At 44.6% G+C, this 18,630-nt stretch overlaps 1 protein-coding gene across 1 annotated transcript; it reads left to right on the forward strand.

The window, feature by feature from the left end:
* Positions 1-1,601: 1,601 nt before the first annotated feature.
* LOC123102148 (chloroplast stem-loop binding protein of 41 kDa b, chloroplastic) lies at positions 1,602-6,280 on the forward strand. The gene is made up of 10 exons (XM_044523445.1): positions 1,602-1,909; positions 1,998-2,138; positions 2,253-2,339; positions 2,431-2,521; positions 3,722-3,776; positions 5,037-5,097; positions 5,184-5,405; positions 5,490-5,606; positions 5,741-5,830; positions 5,912-6,280. The coding sequence occupies exons 1-10, from the start codon at positions 1,817-1,819 to the stop codon at positions 6,086-6,088; spliced, it is 1,134 nt and encodes a 377-aa protein (XP_044379380.1). The 5' UTR covers positions 1,602-1,816; the 3' UTR covers positions 6,089-6,280.
* The last annotated feature ends 12,350 nt before the right edge of the window (positions 6,281-18,630 follow it).

Raw genomic sequence — 18,630 nt, forward strand, 5'->3', positions numbered from 1 at the left:
GAGGTACGGCCAGTTGAGCTTGCATGACGGAGATGAGGAGGATATGATGATGGGATGAGTGTGACGGCGACGCAGATATGTGTTTTTGTTGGGAGAAATGAGTGGTTTAGGGTTTTGGAGGGAGGGGGCGTGGACAGGCTTTAATAGCCGGGTTAGGCTCCTTGGACAACGTGCTGGGTGGACGGGCATCAATGCGGGTAGCCGGAGGAGTGAGTCAGGTAGGGTTCTTGGTGGGACTAGTATGTTGGCGTTTGATGTGAAGTATGCCTAAACTCCCCTAGAGCTCCCCATTTGAGATTGGATTTCAGACGTTTAGACCAGTCCAACCACCGCGTTGGAGGCCTAAAATATCCAGACCGATTAGATATATGGGGACTTATTTTCTAATCCCTATATGACAAAAAATGCCAAATGAAGACCGAGCTTCATGAAGGCCTTAATTTAAAAAGTTTAAAATTTAAACTTTTTCGTTTCAAAAATTACACATATACCTAGATACATCACGAACATATGCACAAATTTTCAGGCCAAAATACATTAAGAGCTACACAAAAAAGACAATCTGAGGCCTTTTAGCATTGTACTGTTAATCCTTAAAGTCTATAATTTTGTTTTCTTTGTACATCTTGCAATTCAAGGTATTTCATCCTGAAATTTTTCATAAATACACATCGCATCCTTGTATAGTTGTGTATTTATTTAAAAAAAAATTAAATTTTAAAATTTTCAAAATAAAAGCCTCCATCAAGCTTATTTTGTACTCCCTTGGCCTAAGGCCTTGTACAATGCAAGATGCTTAAGAGAGATGTTTAGAGAAATAAAGCAATTTTTTGTCAAGCATCGATGCTTATTTATACAGGGTAGACGCTTAATCAACCAATTAGTGCGCGAGGGCCCACCTGTCAGCTTTCCCGGCTTACTTCAACAGTCCACGCGCTCCTCGCACCGCAAGTTCTCCCATAACTCCGTCGGCCGCGAGACGCCGCCGCAGTCTTCGGCTGCTGGCGCCTCCAAGGTGTAGGCCGAGCGGCTCTCCCGCTGTGGTGATGGTGGCGAGGCAGGGGCGCGATCTGCGGGCGACACGGGGGCGACGCTGGGCCGGTGGATGCGCGGGTGCCTCCTCCCGGGCCGGTGGATGCGCGGGTGCCTCCTCCCGCAGGGGGGTGACTCTGGGCCGATGGCCTCTCCGCCGAGGAACTCCAGGACGCCGGCTAGCTGCACCGCCGCACCATCCGGAAAGAGCGGAAGACCGCGGAGGCCGCCGGCAGCGCGCAGGCAGGTACTCGTATAATCAGTTAATAAACCGTCCGATCCATTTTTGTTTTCGGTTCGGCATTGACCAATCGAGGTGAAATGCGGACAATGTACGCAGGAGTCGCTGGCGACGGCGAAGATGGTGGATCTCGCCGGAAACGGAGGGGGAGATGGAGGCCAAGGGCCCAAGGCGGAGGGGATGAGGACGGCAGGTCGTCACACGCCATGGCTCCTATGTTTGACTGACACCAGAAGAAGAGGAGAGGAGAAAACAAATGTCGCCATCAGTTGATCAGAAATTCAGAATGCTGCTGCCCATTAAGTGGACACGAGAGCGGATGGGAGGAGAGGACCCAACAGAGGATAGATAGGGCGGGCTCCCCCCTCCACACAAGCCAAAACGATCCCTGGCGCCTCATTTTTCATTCCTATTAGCACGCACCGAACCACAGGTTTCAGACAAGGGATATACCGCCGCCATCCTGGACAGGCAAACAAAGCCCTCTCCTCTTGTTTGCGCATCGTATTTTCAGTAGCACAAGCTCAGGGAGAGGGGAGAGAGATGGCGGCGGCAAGCGTCTCCCTGAAGAGCAGCCTCTTCCTGTCTTCCCCTCTTTCCGACTTTGGCGGCGCGGCCATCTCCATCTCAGCCCAGGTGATCAAAAGAACACACAAGCTTTCTTTGGTTCGAGGATAAGATGATCAAACTGAAAATGGTTGTGAGTTTTCTTTCTCTTTGGCAGAATAGGAGAAGGTCATGGCAGCCAAGGGGGGCGAGAATGCAGGTGGCAGCAGCTGCAGACTCCAAGAACATTCTGATCATGGGGGGCACCAGGTTCATTGGTCTCTTCCTCTCCAGGAAACTTGTCCAGGAGGGACACCAGGTCAGTCTGGACATACATTTCTGATCCAAAGAATGGCTCCTTGGGCTAATTATTTTATTACGACCCTTAATGTTTTGAGAGTTTACATGAAGTAAAAAAGATGAATTTTGTCAGGTGACATTGTTCACCAGAGGAAAGGCACCCATAACCCAGCAGTTGCCAGGTGAATCAGATGCAGAGTATGCAGAGTTCTCTTCCAAGGTATGGCGTTTCCTCCTATCCTGTCCTTGTGTCACTTGTTCAGCCTTATTTGCATAACAATCGTGATATTTAGGATGCCTTTTGCGTGTAGGTGCTGCATTTGAAAGGTGATAGGAAAGACTTTGATTTCGTGAAAACCAGCCTTGCTGCTAAGGGCTTCAACGTCGTCTATGATATTAATGGTAAACCGGACAGCTCAATATACACTTTTTTATTAACACAGCAGCGCCGTATTTCATTGATTAAGCACAGAAGTTAAATTACACGGAGTAGTTACAAGCATGTAAGGATCAGCAGTCTAGAAAAAACTAAGGAGATTCAAGGGTGCTGCCAGTCTATCTTTCGGAACTCGGAGCTTCGCAGCGTAGGGGTCTGCGATGGAGAAATTGGATCGACAATCTGTTATCCTTGGCGAGCACTGAAACTTGGTTAAGGGATACTTCTCGGAGTACATCATTCATAGGAGGAACCATCGGCACGGATATCCCCTCCCGCCTCTCCTTTTCATGCTCTGCTTGCCGGTTTAATCTTGCTTGGTCTGAAGGCATCCTTGTTCCCTTTGGTTCGCGGATTGTTAAGCATAGAACTTTGCTCTATGCTGATGATGCTGTGATTTTTATCCGCCCTGATATTGAAGATGTCAGCGTGGTCAACAGTCTCCTAGATCCCTTTAGCCGGGCAACTGGTCCTTCAACCATCATCGCCAAGAGCAGCATTTTGCTCATTAGATGCGACCACATTGACCTGAATGCTATCAGGCTACAACATACTAAATAGATAGATCTTTCGGGTACCACACTAATGTTTGTTCATAACTACCAACCAGGTGCAAATAAGCCTGTCAATTACACGAAAATGCCAAACGGAGACCGAGCTCCATGGAGGCCTTTATTTGAAAACTTCAAAATTCAAAATTTTCAGATTCAAAAAATTCTGAAAATAAATACGCATATACCTAGATACAAATTGTACATGTGTGCAAATTTTCAGGTCGAAATACATTAAAATGTGAGCTGCACAAAAAAGACAAATCTGGGGCTTTTTAGCATACGTACTGTTCATCTTTAAAGTCCATAATTTTGTCATTTTTATGCAGCCCGTAATTCAAGGTATTTCATCCTGAATTTTTTTTCACACATACACTTTACATCCTTGCATACATGTGTATTTTTTTCAGAATTTTTTGAAACTGGAATTTATGAATTTTGAATTTTTCAAACTAAAGGGTTCCATGGAGCTCGGTCTCCAAAATGCCCTACTCTGTCAATTAGTACTATAGCACTGGAAGATTGCTTCTGAAATGCAAAATGGCATTTCCCCAACTGAAACTATCATCTGATATCTCCCAAATGTTGTAACTCTTCTGTGTCATGGTATTTCAGGGCGTGAGGCCACTGAAGTATCCCCCATACTAGAAGCGTTGCCGAACCTGGAACAGTAAGCTGGTTACTTGATCGGATGCAAAACAAGAGAGTGAATTGCGAAAAACCACCATATTTGGGGCTTCATCTGCGGAAAACCACCAGGTCACTAATTTTTTGCAAAAATCACCGCGGATTCGGTAAACATTTTGCAAATCGCACTGATCAGGTGATTTGGCTCATTTGATCACTTTCTGACAAATGGGACCAGATTGTAAGGAGCTGACTTGGCATAACATTTACACACACACCCTTAGATCTAAAAAGAAAAAGCAATCAGCCCCTCTTTTGCACAACTGCCAGAGAGAGGAGAGGAGGAGGCGTTCCCGGCGAGGCCGACCTCGTCGGTGCAGACGGCCGCGCAGTGGAGGAGATCCCTGCGGAGAGCTCCTCGACGGTGCCGGCGGGGTCGGGCCCATGCGCCGCCGCGCGGTTGGAGCCGGGCGGTTGCTCGGCCATGGCCTCGCGCTCATGTGCTGCTGTCCACGCCACGCACAGGCAGCGGAGGAGCTCACCATCGTTGGTCGCTGCTTGCTCCGGTGATGCGTCCGAGCTGCACGCCGCCGCGCAGCTGCTGCTGCTTGTGCTCGTGCTGTGCTCCGCTTCTTGCTCTGGTGTTCTGCGCTGCCGCCGCTGCTTGCTCCGGGGCTGCGCGCCACCGGCCGGGGAAAGAGAGGAGGGAGGAAGGAGAAAGGGAGGCGTGGGTGCATCGCCGTGCGGCTTGGGGCCGCCGTGCTTGCTACCGAGGAGAGGAGCGGGGCCGGGGTCGTAGCAGCTTGGGGCCGGCCCGCGCGGGGCAGGGGCTGGGGTCGTAGCCGCTTGGCGCCGGTCGGCGCGAGGGGTGGGGCCGCGGTCGTAGCGGCTTGGGGCCAGCCGGCACGGTGGGGGGGGGGGGGGGGGGGTCGCCGGAGTGGCGCGGGGGTTTGGCAGCTCGGGGCCTCTCCCGATCCAGACAGGATCGAGGCAGGGGGCGGAGGAGGGCCTGATTGTTTTTTGTTTTTACAATTCAGGGGTGTGTCTGTCAAAACTTTGCCTAGTCAGCTCCTTACAATCTGGTCCCACTTGTCAGAAAGTGATCAAATGAGCCAAATCACCTGAATAGTGCGATTTGCAAAATGTTTACCGAATTCGTGGTGATTTTTGCAAAAAATTAGTGACCTGGTGGTTTTCCGCAGATGAAGCCCCAAATGTGGTGGTTTTTCGCAATTCACTCAAAACAAGACGTTTTGCAAATTTTAGTGCCCTGAACTATCTAGCATTCTGGCACTATTTTCAGGTTTATCTATTGCTCATCGGCAGGAGTCTACCTTAAATCAGACCTGCTCCCACACTTTGAGGTATTTCCATACCACTCACATGAATGTCAACATAAAGGCGCCACCATAACTGACTTGTGGCGAGCGTATGTATACCCATCCGGCAGACCGACGCCGTGGACCCGAAAAGCCGGCACAAGGGAAAGCTGGAGACGGAGAGCCTGCTGGAGACGAGCGGCGTGAACTGGACGTCCATCAGGCCGGTGTACATCTACGGCCCTCTCAACTACAACCCCGTGGAGGAGTGGTTCTTCCACCGGCTCAAGGCTGGTCGCCCGATCCCCATCCCTAACGCCGGGAACCAGATCACCCAGCTCGGCCACGTCAAGGTCGGTGCATTGACATGCTGTGAATCGCTATTGTGCTTGATGTTTTAGAAGCCATCCTCTGTATCTTGTGCTGGTTTGCAACAGGATTTGGCGACGGCCTTCATCAAGGTCCTCGGCAACCCCAAGGCGAGCAAGCAGGTGTACAACATCTCTGGCAGCAAGTACGTCACCTTCGACGGGCTAGCACGGGCATGCGCAAAGGTCATCAATGACAAACCGCTCCTCATTTGCAAACTACTACTCCATATCTGGGCAATTAATTAGTTTCTAACTATTCGCAAAAAAAAAATCTAACTATACTTTTTCTTTTGCTTGGTGTTTGGTATGCAATGCAGGCTGGAGGGTTCCCTGAGCCGGAGATCATCCACTACAACCCCAAGGACTTCGATTTCGGCAAGAAGAAGGCCTTCCCCTTCAGAGACCAGGTATTTCTTCTGCATCCTGCTCTGAAAAAGTACAACTATTGTAGTGTTGCTGACTGACACTGCACGATGCAACGATGGCAGCATTTCTTCGCGTCGGTGGAGAAGGCCAGCAAGGACCTCGGGGTTACACCGGAGTACGACCTCCTCGACGGCTTGACGGACTCCTACAACCTCGACTTCGGGCGCGGGACCTTCAGGAAGGAGGCCGACTTCACCACGGACGACATGATCCTTGGCAAGAAGCTCGTGAGCGTGTGAGCCGATCTGAGGCGTGCATGGACGGACACATGGCTCATGGCAGCGCAAAGCGTGTGGCGACTGTGCCTGTGCGGGTGCATATGTAGCACAGGGAAGACGATCTCAGTTTTGGGATATAAGGTTCACTCATCTGATGAAATGTACTGCTGACACCTAATTCTCTCCTCGTGCCATTTGGTTTATTTCGGTTCAGTTTATATTGTTTATAATAAATATCAGTTTTCTAAGAACGGAACCCGAATTTGATCACTAATGATTTGAAAACTGAACCTAATAATATCGGTTTTCTAAGAGTGGAACCCGAATTTGATCACTAATGATTTGAAAACTGAACCTAATAATATCGGTTTTCTAAGAGTGGAACCCGAATTTGATCACTAAAGATTTGAAAACCGAACCTAATATTATCGGTTTTCTAAGAACGGAACCTGAATTTGATCACTAAAGATTCGAAAACCGAACCTAATAATATCGGTTTACTAAGAACGGAACCTGAATTTGATCACTAAAGATTTGAAAACCGAACCAAATAATATCGGTTTACTAAGAACGGAACCTGAATTTGATCACTAAAGATTTGAAAACCGAACCTAATAGATTGAAATATTCGGTTTAACTGGATTGCGCATAGTCACATGCCAATCGAACAGGGACCTCCTATTCAGGAGGGGTGGGGGGGCTCCTTTGTTTCTTTTTTTCGTTTCTATTTTTGTTCTTTTGCTTTTTAAAAAACGTTTGGGATTTCAAACAGTTAGGTATTTCAAAAAAAAGTCACGAATTAAAAAAATGTTCATGCTTTCCAAAGATGTACATTTTTTTATTTGATGAATAGTTTTTGTATTTTGATGAACGAATTTCCATCTATATGAATATTTTTCCAATTTTGGTGAATATTTTTTTTTAATTTGATAAATAAATTTTGAATTCATGTTTTTTTTTGAATTGTATGATAATTTTTTAAATGTATGAACATATTTTGAAATGGATGACCCTTTTTTGAAATCTATGAAGATTTTGGAAGATGACGAACATTTATTAATATGATGAATAGACTTTGAATTCAATGAACTTTTTTTTTCAAATTCGACGAACATCTTTTGTGAACAAAAAATGTTCACGGAAATGAAAAAAAGAAAATGAACAAAAGAAAAGAAAAAACGAAAAGGAAAAACAGAAAACAACAAAAAAAAGATAAACAAAAAACAAAAAATGAAAAACAAAAAAGCCGGTCTGAGAATGTTCCCAAACACCGGAAGAGGGATCATGCGATACCTGGGCCGCCCTGAATTCAAATGACCATTGGGGGTGGGGGGGGTGCATTTGATCGGCAAATGTTGACTTACACGGAGAATAGGAATCCAAAGAGATGGTGCTGACTATGGGCCTAAATTGTTTTTGCATGGGAGTAGATGTGGATCCGGCTTGTCTGCTCTCTCCCCGTGCTCCCATCCGTGCTCCCACTTAATCCTACGGTTGTCTTTTTTCCTTTTTTCTTTCTAATCTAATCATCTCCCCCCCTGATTTTAAGGGGTAGGGCCGGGCCTTATTTTGCTCCAATCAAATCAAGCCACGTAGACGGGAGCACGGATGGGCACACGACGGGGGAGCAGGCAAGTCTCGTCCAGTAGATGTGCCTTAAAAGTCATTCGGGCATGTAGAGAAAAATAAGCCGTTAGACATGTATTCAAAACTCAAATGGGCAACACTAGGCGCCGGTCGACCGGCTCCAACCTTGACCAGGGCGATTCCTATTCCCCACCCGGATCGAGGGATAGATAGCAAACGCGCACCCCATCGCATGAATGGACCAAACCGTAGTCTGTTCTGTGTTTTCTGCCTATTTTCTTTCATTATTTCCTATTTCTTGTTTTCCTTTTTCTTCACTGTTTTTATTTTTATTTTCTGTATTTTCTTTTTTGAAATTCCCAACAAAATTAAAATTTGTAAACCATTTTCTCAAATCATGCCCAATTTTTTAAACTCATGAGCGTTTCCTAAAATCATTTATATATTTTTTAATTTTTGAACATTTTTTGAAACATAGAACATTTAAAAAATGAACATTGTTTTTAAACTTATGAACATTTTTTTAAAGTCATGAGTATTTTTTAAACTCACCAACATATAACGAAATTCATGAATATTTTCTGAATTAGCGAACATTTTTTAATTCATAAACATTTATTTTGGTCACTTACTTTATTACTGGTTTGCCTGTGTTTCAAAGCACACCAAACATATATTAAAGATATTCTCGTAGATAGGTGTGAAACATCATTTATTCTTTTTGTGATACTAATATATGAAGTATATTTTCCACCAAAAATATATGAACTATATTTTATCATGTATTAATGTGTATAATACTCCTCGATTCATTAGTGTTGGTAAAATTAGCGATATTTATTTTGTTCTCATGAAAATCATATCTTACTGAAGATTTGAGGTAGAATTTTATTGATGGTTATTTGGTGCAGATTGATAATATGCCATATCTTGGCATCATATTTATTATTTTCCATATTTGGTGTGGAAGCCCATTCGACATGGGCCATCCATGGCAAACCCTATGTTTGTGTAGACCGTTTCCACAGCTTACATGCGTAATGCGTTGTGTCGCTATGTTCGGCCATCTTCGCTGTTGTATCGAGCATTTTTTTTGTTTGTTTTCTCGTTTTCGTATGGCACTGTGCGCGTGCAGGTGCATATGTTGCACAGGGAAGACGATCTCAGTTTTGAGGTATAGGTTGAGGTTCACTCATCCGATGAAATGTACTGCTGACACCTAATTCTTTCCTCGTGGCATTTGGTTTATTTCGGTTCAGTTTATACTGCTTATAATAATATGGTTTTCTAAGATCGGAACCCAAATTTGACCACTAAAGATTTAAAAGCCAAACCTAATAATATCGGTTTTCTAAGAACGGAACCCGAATTTGATCAATAAAGATTTGAAAACCAAACCTAATAGATTAAAATATTCTGTTTAACTGGATTGCCCATAGTCACATGCCAATAGAACAGGGACCTCCTATTCCCCGACCCGTGCAATGGAAAACAAGGTAACTTGGCCCGGCCCGGGTGCAGGGCCGGGCTCCCTTGTTTCTTCTTTTCGTTTCATTTTTTGTTCTTTTGCTTCTTTAAAAAAGTTCGGGATTTCAAGTGTCAAGGGATCCATTCATTGGAGGTGATCAAAGTAGAGATGCTTATTGAAATCGGATGAAGGAACACTTTGATCTACACAACAAGAGTGGGATTGACCGCTCCCGGTGATCGACAATCAACAAAGATTGTCAAAAGTGGGCGGCCACACAAAAGGAGGTTGACAAGTTGAACCCAAGTGGCAATAATGATGAAGATAGAGTAAGTGCCAAGTTGAACCCAAGTGGCAATAATGATGAAGATAGAGTAAGTGCCAAGTTGAACCCAAGTGTCAAGAAAAACTAGTTGTATGTGTGTTGTCATTATGTCTTTGGCATGTCGACGAAGCGCTCTCTCGTGCCGTGGGTGATTTCAGGAAAGAGAGAGGTTGAGGAACATGTCAGAGATTGGCATGTGGGCCAAAATGATCAGAATGACCGACAAGCCGACTTGTACATGTGTGTGTGTGCGTGCTACTTGTAATGTACATTTGTCAATTTGATAATGAACACTTTTTGTATTTTGATGAACGAATTTTCATTTTTATGAATATTTTTCCGATTTTGGTGAATATTATTTTTAATTTGATGAATAGATTTTGAATTCAAGAATATTTTTTGAATTGTATAAACATTTTTTAAATGTATGAACATATTTTGAAATGGATGAAGATTTTGCAGTATGACAAATATTTATTAATACGATAAAAAAACTTCGAATTCAATGGCCACATTTTGTATTTGATGATTTTTTTGTCAAATTCGATGAACATTTTCATAATTTTTTAAAAATGTTCACAAAAATAATAAATGAAAAGGAACAAAAGAAAGGAAAAAACAAATATGAAAACAAAACAAAAACGAGAATGAAAAAAACAAAACAAAAAAAATGACAAATGAAGGAAAAACAAAAAAGCAAGCCTAGGAATGTTCCCAAGACTGGAAGATGGAGCATGCGCTACCTGGGCCGGCCCGGATTCAAACAGCGACCATCAGAGGGTGTGCATTTGATCGAAAAACATCGACCTAACGGAGAATACTGACAAACAGTCAAGCTAACTCATTTGGTGTTGACCGCCCGCAAATCAGAGATATTCCGACAAAGAGAAATCTTACTAAAGACTTTGTGGGTTCTGCTGAGCACCGCACTGGCGGGAGCTCCAGAAAAAACTCGGATACTATGGTGGATGATTTCGCGCCTGGTCGCTCCCGGGGAGACCTGAGGCATGGTTTGGAGATGAGGAGGGAGGATAGAATGCGTGATAAGCTGGTCGAACAGAGTTCCCAGAGGCACTGGCCTTCTGGTAGGGAGGGATATGAGGACAAATGGGAGCACGGGTAGAATAGAGAATATGCGGATGGCTTTGGGAATGCTTGGGATTCGGGCCACAGGGCTCCGGACAAAGAGGCGAGATTTGCTCGACCCACTATGCATGGTCGACCCAATATGCATGGGCGACCCGATATGCATGAGAACCTTTCTATGCCCGAGGATAGACAGAGGCGCAAGGGTTACTATGTCAGAGAGCATAGAAATGAGGAGGATCATCAGTTTGGTGGCCCATCTAGCTCATTGGTAGGATCTAGAAGGCGTAAGCGGGGGACCAAGCAGATTTGGGTTGCAAAAGGGGATCAGGACATGCATGCTCCTAGTGATACTTTCATTCGCGAGACAAGACGCAAAACGGCGTCTGTGTTTGATCGTATCTCAGAACACAATGAAGAAGTGGCGGACCCCGCGAGGCGGGGCCGCCGAGAGCAATGAATATCTTGGCCTGGAACTGTCGAGGACTGGGGTTGGACTCGACAGTGGGTGAACTCAAAGACCTGATTAGGTCATACAACCCAGCGGTGGTGTTCTTAAGCGAGACAAAGAAAAGAGCGAGGGCGATGGAGAAGATCAAATGGAGTCTTGGGTTCAGATATGGGATTGCAGTTGACTGTTGTGGCAAAAGTGGGGGTACTGCTTTTTGGTGGCGTGACAATGTTCAAGTTACTGTTAGACCCTGGTGTCAGTACTTCATTGATGCAGCGGTGGTGTTTGATGGTAAGCTGTTTAGGATCACTGGATTCTACGGTGAGCCGCGCACGGAGTTAAGAGATAAATCTTGGGAAGCTCTGCGATATCTGAGAAGGCAAGATGATCAGCCGTGGATATGTCTTGGGGATTTCAATGAAGCGCTTCTGCTGACCAAGCAACATGGAGGTGACATGAGAAGTTTCACGCAAATGGATAAGTTTAGGGACTGCCTTGCTGATTGTGGCCTTGTTGATCTTGGTTTCTTCGGGTATCCTTTTACTTGGGACAACAAAAGGGACGGCCCGGCTAATATTCAGGTTTGATTAGATAGGGTTGTGTGCAATGATGGATTTCTTCAAATGTTTCCCGACACGGCTGTTGGACACATAATAACTGAAGAGTCGGACCACAATGCAATTATTGTTAGGGCTCGGGAGACGGCTCCTGATGCTAATACGGGTGGCCCAAGGAGATTCATGTATGAGGAAATGTGGGCTAGGCATGAGAACTATGATGTGATGATTACCTCTGCATGGAATAATGCGACTTCTGGCGAGCAGGGAGCGATGATGATGGGTGAAAAGCTGCAAGCGATGACTGCTGAGATGCAACACTGGGGCCGGACGGTCTTTGGGTCGGTTCGGCGTCAAATTAAAAAGCTGAAGCTTGACCTTGAGGATGCTAAAAATCGGGCTCTAACCTCGGGTACCTCACTGGAGGTACGTGACTTGGAGGGCCAGCTGCAGGAACTGTATGAGCGAGAGGAGATTATGTATAAGCAGCGATCTAGAGTGGGGTGGCTGCATGAAGGGGACCAGAATACCAGGTACTTCCAAAACCGAGCGACGCATCGAAAGAGGAAGACCACTGTTCGTGCCTTAAAGAGGGCGGATGGCAGTAGGTGCACTACGGACACAGAGATGAGGTCCATGGCTGCGACATTCTACGCCAACTTGTTTAGCTCGGATGGCTCATCGGGTGCACACGAGATTTTGGGGCTGATGGAAGAAGTGGTAACCACGGAGATGAATTCGGAGCTTACTGCGCCAATAACTGATGAGGAGATTGAGTGTGCTCTTTTCCAAATGGGTGCTACTAAAGCACCGGGGCCGGACGGCCTGCCTGCTTTGTTTTACCAGAGACACTGGTCTCTTCTGAAAGGGGATGTGTGTGCTGCTGTTCGTGACTTCCTTGCGGGTGGTGCAACTCCGGAGACTTTTAATGATACTGTCATTGTCATGATCCCCAAGGTGAGTTCTCCGGAGTTGCTATCTCAGTTTCGCCCCATAAGCTTGTGCAATGTGCTTTATAAGATCGTAGCTAAGGTGTTGGCAAATCGGCTTAAGGGCATCCTTCCGGTCATGATTTATGAGGAGCAAAGCGCTTTTGTTCCGGGGAGGCTCATCATGAACAATGTTTTGGTGGCGTACGAATGTGTGCATGCAATTAGGCATCGGAAAAGGAAAAAGCCCCTTTGTGCTGCAAAGCTTGATATGATGAAAGCGTATGACCGAGTGGAGTGGACTTTCTTGGGGCAAGTGATGCTGAGGTTTGGGTTTGATCAGGTCTGGGTGGACATGATTATGAGGTGTGTTTGGACTGCCAGATTTTTTGTCAAGCTCAATGGGGGTCTCTCTGATGTGTTCCTGCCATCCAGAGGGCTGAGGCAGGGCGACCCCCTATCTCCATACCTGTTTCTGTTCTATGTTGAAGGGTTTTATGTACTCTTAAAGAGAGCTCAGCAGGACAGGAGGATTAGAGGGGTGTCATTTGGGAGCACTGGCCCCCATGTGACTCATCTGTTATTTGCTGATGACAACGTTGTCTTCTTGGAAGGATCATAGGATAATCTGCAGACCCTTAGGGATATCCTCCAATGCTATGAGCGAGCTTCTGGGCAACGGGTAAATTTACAGAAGTCATCTATCTTTTTTGGGAAAGGATGTGCTGAAAATAACAAGGCCATGTTGAAGGGGATTATTGGTATCACATCTGAAGAACTCAGTGAGAAGTATCTGGGCCTACCAACTGTGGTGGGTAGATCAAAAGATGGTTCTTTCAAGCCTATCAGGGAGAGTGCTCGCAGTAAAGTGTTGGGATGGAAAGGACAAGGTCTCTCGAAGGCGGCTAAAGAAGTTCTTGCGAAGTCTGGGCTACAAGCTACTCCAACGTTCACCGTGAGTTGTTTCAAACTCTCAAAGAAAATGTGCCGGAACCTGACTACGATCTCTTCTAACTTCTGGTGTGGGTCAACTCATGGTGACAACAAGGTTCATTGGGTAGCATGGGACAAGATGTGCCTTCCAAAACGGGACGGTGGTATGGGCTTCAGGAATTATGAAGCTTTCAATCCAGCATTGTTAGCAAAGCAAGCTTGGCGGCTGCTGTAAGAGCCGGACTCGCTCGTCGCAAGACTTTTGAGGGCGAGGTACTACAAAGACTCTTCCATAATGCAGGCTACGTGCCCCCCGAGCGGATCATACACTTTCCGGAGTATCCTCCATGGGCGTGACTTGCTGAAGGAGGGGCTAGTTTGGCGGATTGGTGATGGGGCTGACATCCTGATTCACCATGATAATTGGATCCCTCGGAAGGGTTCTTTATGACCACTGGGTCAAACTTTCCTGCATGGTATAACTAGGGTAGCGGATCTGCTCTCGGCTGGTGGTGATGACTGGGATCATGCGGTTGTTGATGCTATGTTCTCCTCTGATGATGCTGCAGATATAAAGCGAATCCCAGTGGGTGGGCTTGGGGTTCATGACTTTCAAGCTTGGAACTACGCAAAATCTGGGGAGTTCAATGTTAGGTCTGCCTACCACCTTGCTATGACACTACAAGAAATATGTCAACTTATGACCTTCTGTCAGTGACCCTAGAAGAATTGGTCATAAATCTATGACCATTTTAGACCAATTGGTCAAAAGCTGTTCGGGGGGCTCCAAACCCTAAACCATTGCGACTATTTTGGTCAGAAAGGTCGTAATTTCCTTACACGAAATGGTCATAAAGCAGATAGCACTAGTCCGCTGCTTTATTTCTAGCTGATCATGACCAATATAGATGGTCATAACCTTGTCAATTGTGGTGGATTGGTATGACTTGGCGCCACCTCATCAGTTTTGCCTATGTGTCATGTCCATGTGTCAATTTTTGCCCTAGGTTGTGAAGCAACCTATATTTCTGTCATTCTGAAAATTCCCAAAAAAATCTCATAAATTCTTTGGGTCATATCTTCGTCAAATATGTAAAAATACTTCCTTGCCTAGTTCAAAAATAATTCAACAATATTCATTTTCCTATTCTGTTCACAACATCACTTTATGAAGGAAGTGCTATTTATATATTCTTGATTGCCCTCGGAATTCTTGGGCACTCTTTCCTATCCAAATCATTGCCGCATGACAAAATTCAGCTCCATTTGCCTGGCAAATCTTGCTCGGCAAATTTCCAAAGTTTTTGTCCACCTAGAAGCATTGTGAAGGAAGTACCTTTTTTATATATCCAAATGACATGAAATTTATACAGTTCCTTCATATGCCCAAATTATCACCCTCCTCCAAATTGCAGCTCAGGAAAATTATCTATGTGAGCCCAGGTTCAATTTATATTTTATGTCCAGATTGGCACGTTGCAAAGCAAGTGTTATCTAGACCCCTCCTATTAACCTCAAACTCTTTGGGCACTCTTCCATACCCAAATCATTGCCACATGATAATATTCAGCTCCATTTTCCTAGTAAATCTTTCTCAGGAAATTTCCAAAGTTTCTACCTCGAGAGAAGCTTTGTGAAGTAAGTACTATCTAGGCTTACCCAAATGATCTGAAAATCTACCAAGGCATAACCATACCTATGTAACTTACCTACACCAAATTTGAGCTCATTTCATTCATCCAATTTCTCTCACTAGTTTTCCCAAGTTTCTGTCCATAGAAGAGCATTGTGAAGGAAGTACCACTTTGGCATGTCCAAATGGTATCAATTTTCTACGGTGCTTTCCAATGCCCAAATAATCATCCTCCACCAAATTTCAGCTCAATCCATTCATTATTTTGAGCCCAGCTTCAACATTCATATTTCTGTCCAGTGTGGTACTTTGCAAAGCAAGTACCACCTAGGATCCTCCTTTTGATCTGAAAATTTGCGAAGACATTCTTCTTAGTAGATGATCATCCTCAGCAAAAACTCACGCCCATTGGCCATGTGCATTTCCCGTACCGCTAATCAAACACTTGGCTGCTAATTCATGTTTGAGCATCGATCGGTCTCCTCGTGAGAATCTTATGTTGTAATTTTCTTCCTAGAACCTACCTGGGGAGTGCCCAACCCACTAGACATGCCTAGGCTGCCCAGAACACATGGCAACGCCACGGTCACGCGGTGACCACGCGTCGGGCATGCGAGTTTACGCGCTCTAGAGTTGGGGGCCTTGGCCACCGCCCAAACCTCGACGTATCGCCATCAAACCATGTATTTATGATTAAATAGGTACTTATGTAACTATAAATGATTTTTGGAAAAAATAAATAGTAAACTATGAGGCAGCTGCAGTTCAAATTTGACCCGCTTCCTACTGAATCGGCGGGAATTTGTCTTTTTCACCAGAGGTGGATCAAAACTTTTGACGCCCAACAATTTTGTCAATTGTGCATTAAATATGGCCTAGTATTTTATAAAAATGATTTGGTCCAATTTTGCAACAATTATTTGGGAGGTCCTTCACAAAAAAACCTCCTTTTGGGCACTCGAAAAATGGAAAATGGTTTTTTCGTCCAAAGAAAATGAAAACTTCCTTAGGCAACATTGTTTGCCATTCCAATATACACCCTTGTGCACAATATGGGATCATTTGAACAAATTATGCCATGAATGTGGCCATAAGATTGATCATTTGGCTTGAAAGCCATTGATATCCACACGTGATAGCTCGATTTTGAGAACACTTTTTTAAAATAATTGCCGTATTACAAGTTTGTTATTTTTCCTGGGAACTTGGCCACATATAATGACACAATGCGAAGGTTTCCCAATTTTTTGATTTTTTTGAATTTTTTATGCCCGTTTCAAAATGCGGTCAAAACGGCGGGAATGACCGTTCCTAGCTAGTGGTTGAATCTTGAATTTTTTTGGTGTTTCTCTGATTAAATAGGTACTTATGTACCTAGAAATGATTTTTGGAAAAAATAAATAGCAAACTATGAGGCAGTTGCAGTTCAAATTTGACCCGCTTCCAGCTGAATCGGCGGAAATTTGTCTTTTTCACGAGAGGTGGATCAAAACTTTTTACATCCAACCATTTTTTCAATTGTGCATTAAATATTTCTTAGTATTTTATAAAATTGATTTCGTCCAATTTTGCAACAATTATTTGGGAGGTCCTTCACAAAAAACCTCCTTTTGGGCACTCGAAAAATGAAAAATTGATTTTTCGTACAAAGAAAATGAAAACTCCCTTAGGCAACATTGTTTGCCATTCCAATATGCACCCTTGTGCACAATATGTGATCATTTGAACAAACAATGCCATGAATGTGGCCATAAGATTGATCATTTGGCTTGAAAACCCTAAATCTTCACGCGTGATAGCTCATTTCTGAGAACACTTTTTTAAAATAATTGCCGTATTATAAGTTTATTATTTTTCCTGGAAACCTGGTCACATATAATGACACAATGCAAAGGTTTCCCAATTTTTTGATTTTTTTTTGAATTTTTTATGCCCGTTTCAAAATGCGGTCAAAACCGCGGGCATGACCGTTCCTAGCTAGTGGTTGAATCTTGGAATTTTTTTGGTGTTTCTCTGATTAAATAGATACTTATGTACCTAGAAATGATTTTTGGAAAAAATAAAGAGCAAACTATGAGGCAGCTGCAGTTCAAATTTGACCCGCTTCCAGTTGAATCGGCAGGAATTTGTCTTTTTCACCAGAGGTGGATCAAAACTTTTGACACCCAACCATTTGGTCAATTGTGAATCAAATATGGCCTAGTATTTTAGAAAAATGTTTTGGTCCAATTTTGCAACAAATATATGGTAGATCCTTCACAAAAAGAACTCAATTCGGGCACTCGGAAAATGGAAAATGGATTTTCCGTGCAAAGAAAATGAAAACTTCCTTAGGCAACATTGTTTGCCATTCCAATATGCACCCTTGTGCACAATATGAGATCATTTGAACAAACTATGCCACGAATGTGGCCATAAGATTGATCATTTGGCTTGAAAGCCATTGATCTCCACACGTGATAGCTCGTTTCTGAGAACTTTTTTTAAAATAATTGCCGTATTACAAGTTTGTTATTTTTCCTGGGAACTTGGCCACATATAATGACACAATGCGAAAGTTTCCCAATTTTTTGATTTTTTTTGAAATTTTTATGCCCGTTTCAAAATGCGGTCAAAACGACGGGAATGACCGTTCCTAGCTAGTGGTTGAATCTTGGAATTTTTTGGTGTTTCTCTGATTAAATAGGTACTTATATACCTAGAAATGACTTTTGGAAAAAATAAATAGCAAACTATGAGGCAGCTGCCGTTCAAATTTGACCCGCTTCCAGCTGAATCGGCGGAAATTTGTCTTTTTCACGAGAGGTGGATTGAAAATTTTGACACCCAACCATTTTGTAAATCGTGCATTATAAATGGCCTACTATTTTATAAAAATGATTTGGTCCAATATTGCAACAAATATATGGTAGGTCCTTCACAAAAAAACTCATTTTGGGCACTTGAAAAAAAGAAAATGAATTTTAGTCAACTATGACCAATTTTTTAGTTAACTGTGACCAATTTAGATGGTCATGACATGGTACGCGTGTATTGCATTTTGATTGGTCCGTGGGCGTTTCACATGGATCGTGGATGGATCACCGTCGGATGCTCCCGGATCCAACGGCTGTCCTCACCCGAAGCCCACCTAAGCCGAAACCCTAGATCTCGTGAGTCCTCTGCACATTTTCCATCCCCCCCCCCCCCCCGCGCCGCCTCCTTTCTTTCTTCCCTCACTCTATTCTCCTTCCTTTCTCCCCTCCCCTGCGCCACCCGCCCCTCTGCCGCTCGCGCGCGCCCCTCACCTCGTCCGAGACCGCCGGAGACCCCCACCCTCTCCTCTACCCCACCACCGCCGGTGCCCCCCACCTTTTGCTTCTTTCCCAAGCACCCGAAACCCTAGCCCGCGGTACAGCCATGGCGATCGAGCTCTGGATACGTGGGCTAGAGGTGCAGCACCAGATCCGGTCCAGGGCGCAGCCATCATGCAACACCACCACCAGCTGGACCAGTGGCTCGCCGGCGGTGTGGGTGGAGTGCTTCGCCAAACAAAGTATGCCCCTGCCTCCCCGTGCCCGACCGCTCGCTCCGCCTCAACCTCGCCGTCTCGTA

This window comes from Triticum aestivum, chromosome 5A (assembly GCF_018294505.1).
Source record: "Triticum aestivum cultivar Chinese Spring chromosome 5A, IWGSC CS RefSeq v2.1, whole genome shotgun sequence".
NCBI lineage: Eukaryota > Viridiplantae > Streptophyta > Magnoliopsida > Poales > Poaceae > Triticum > Triticum aestivum.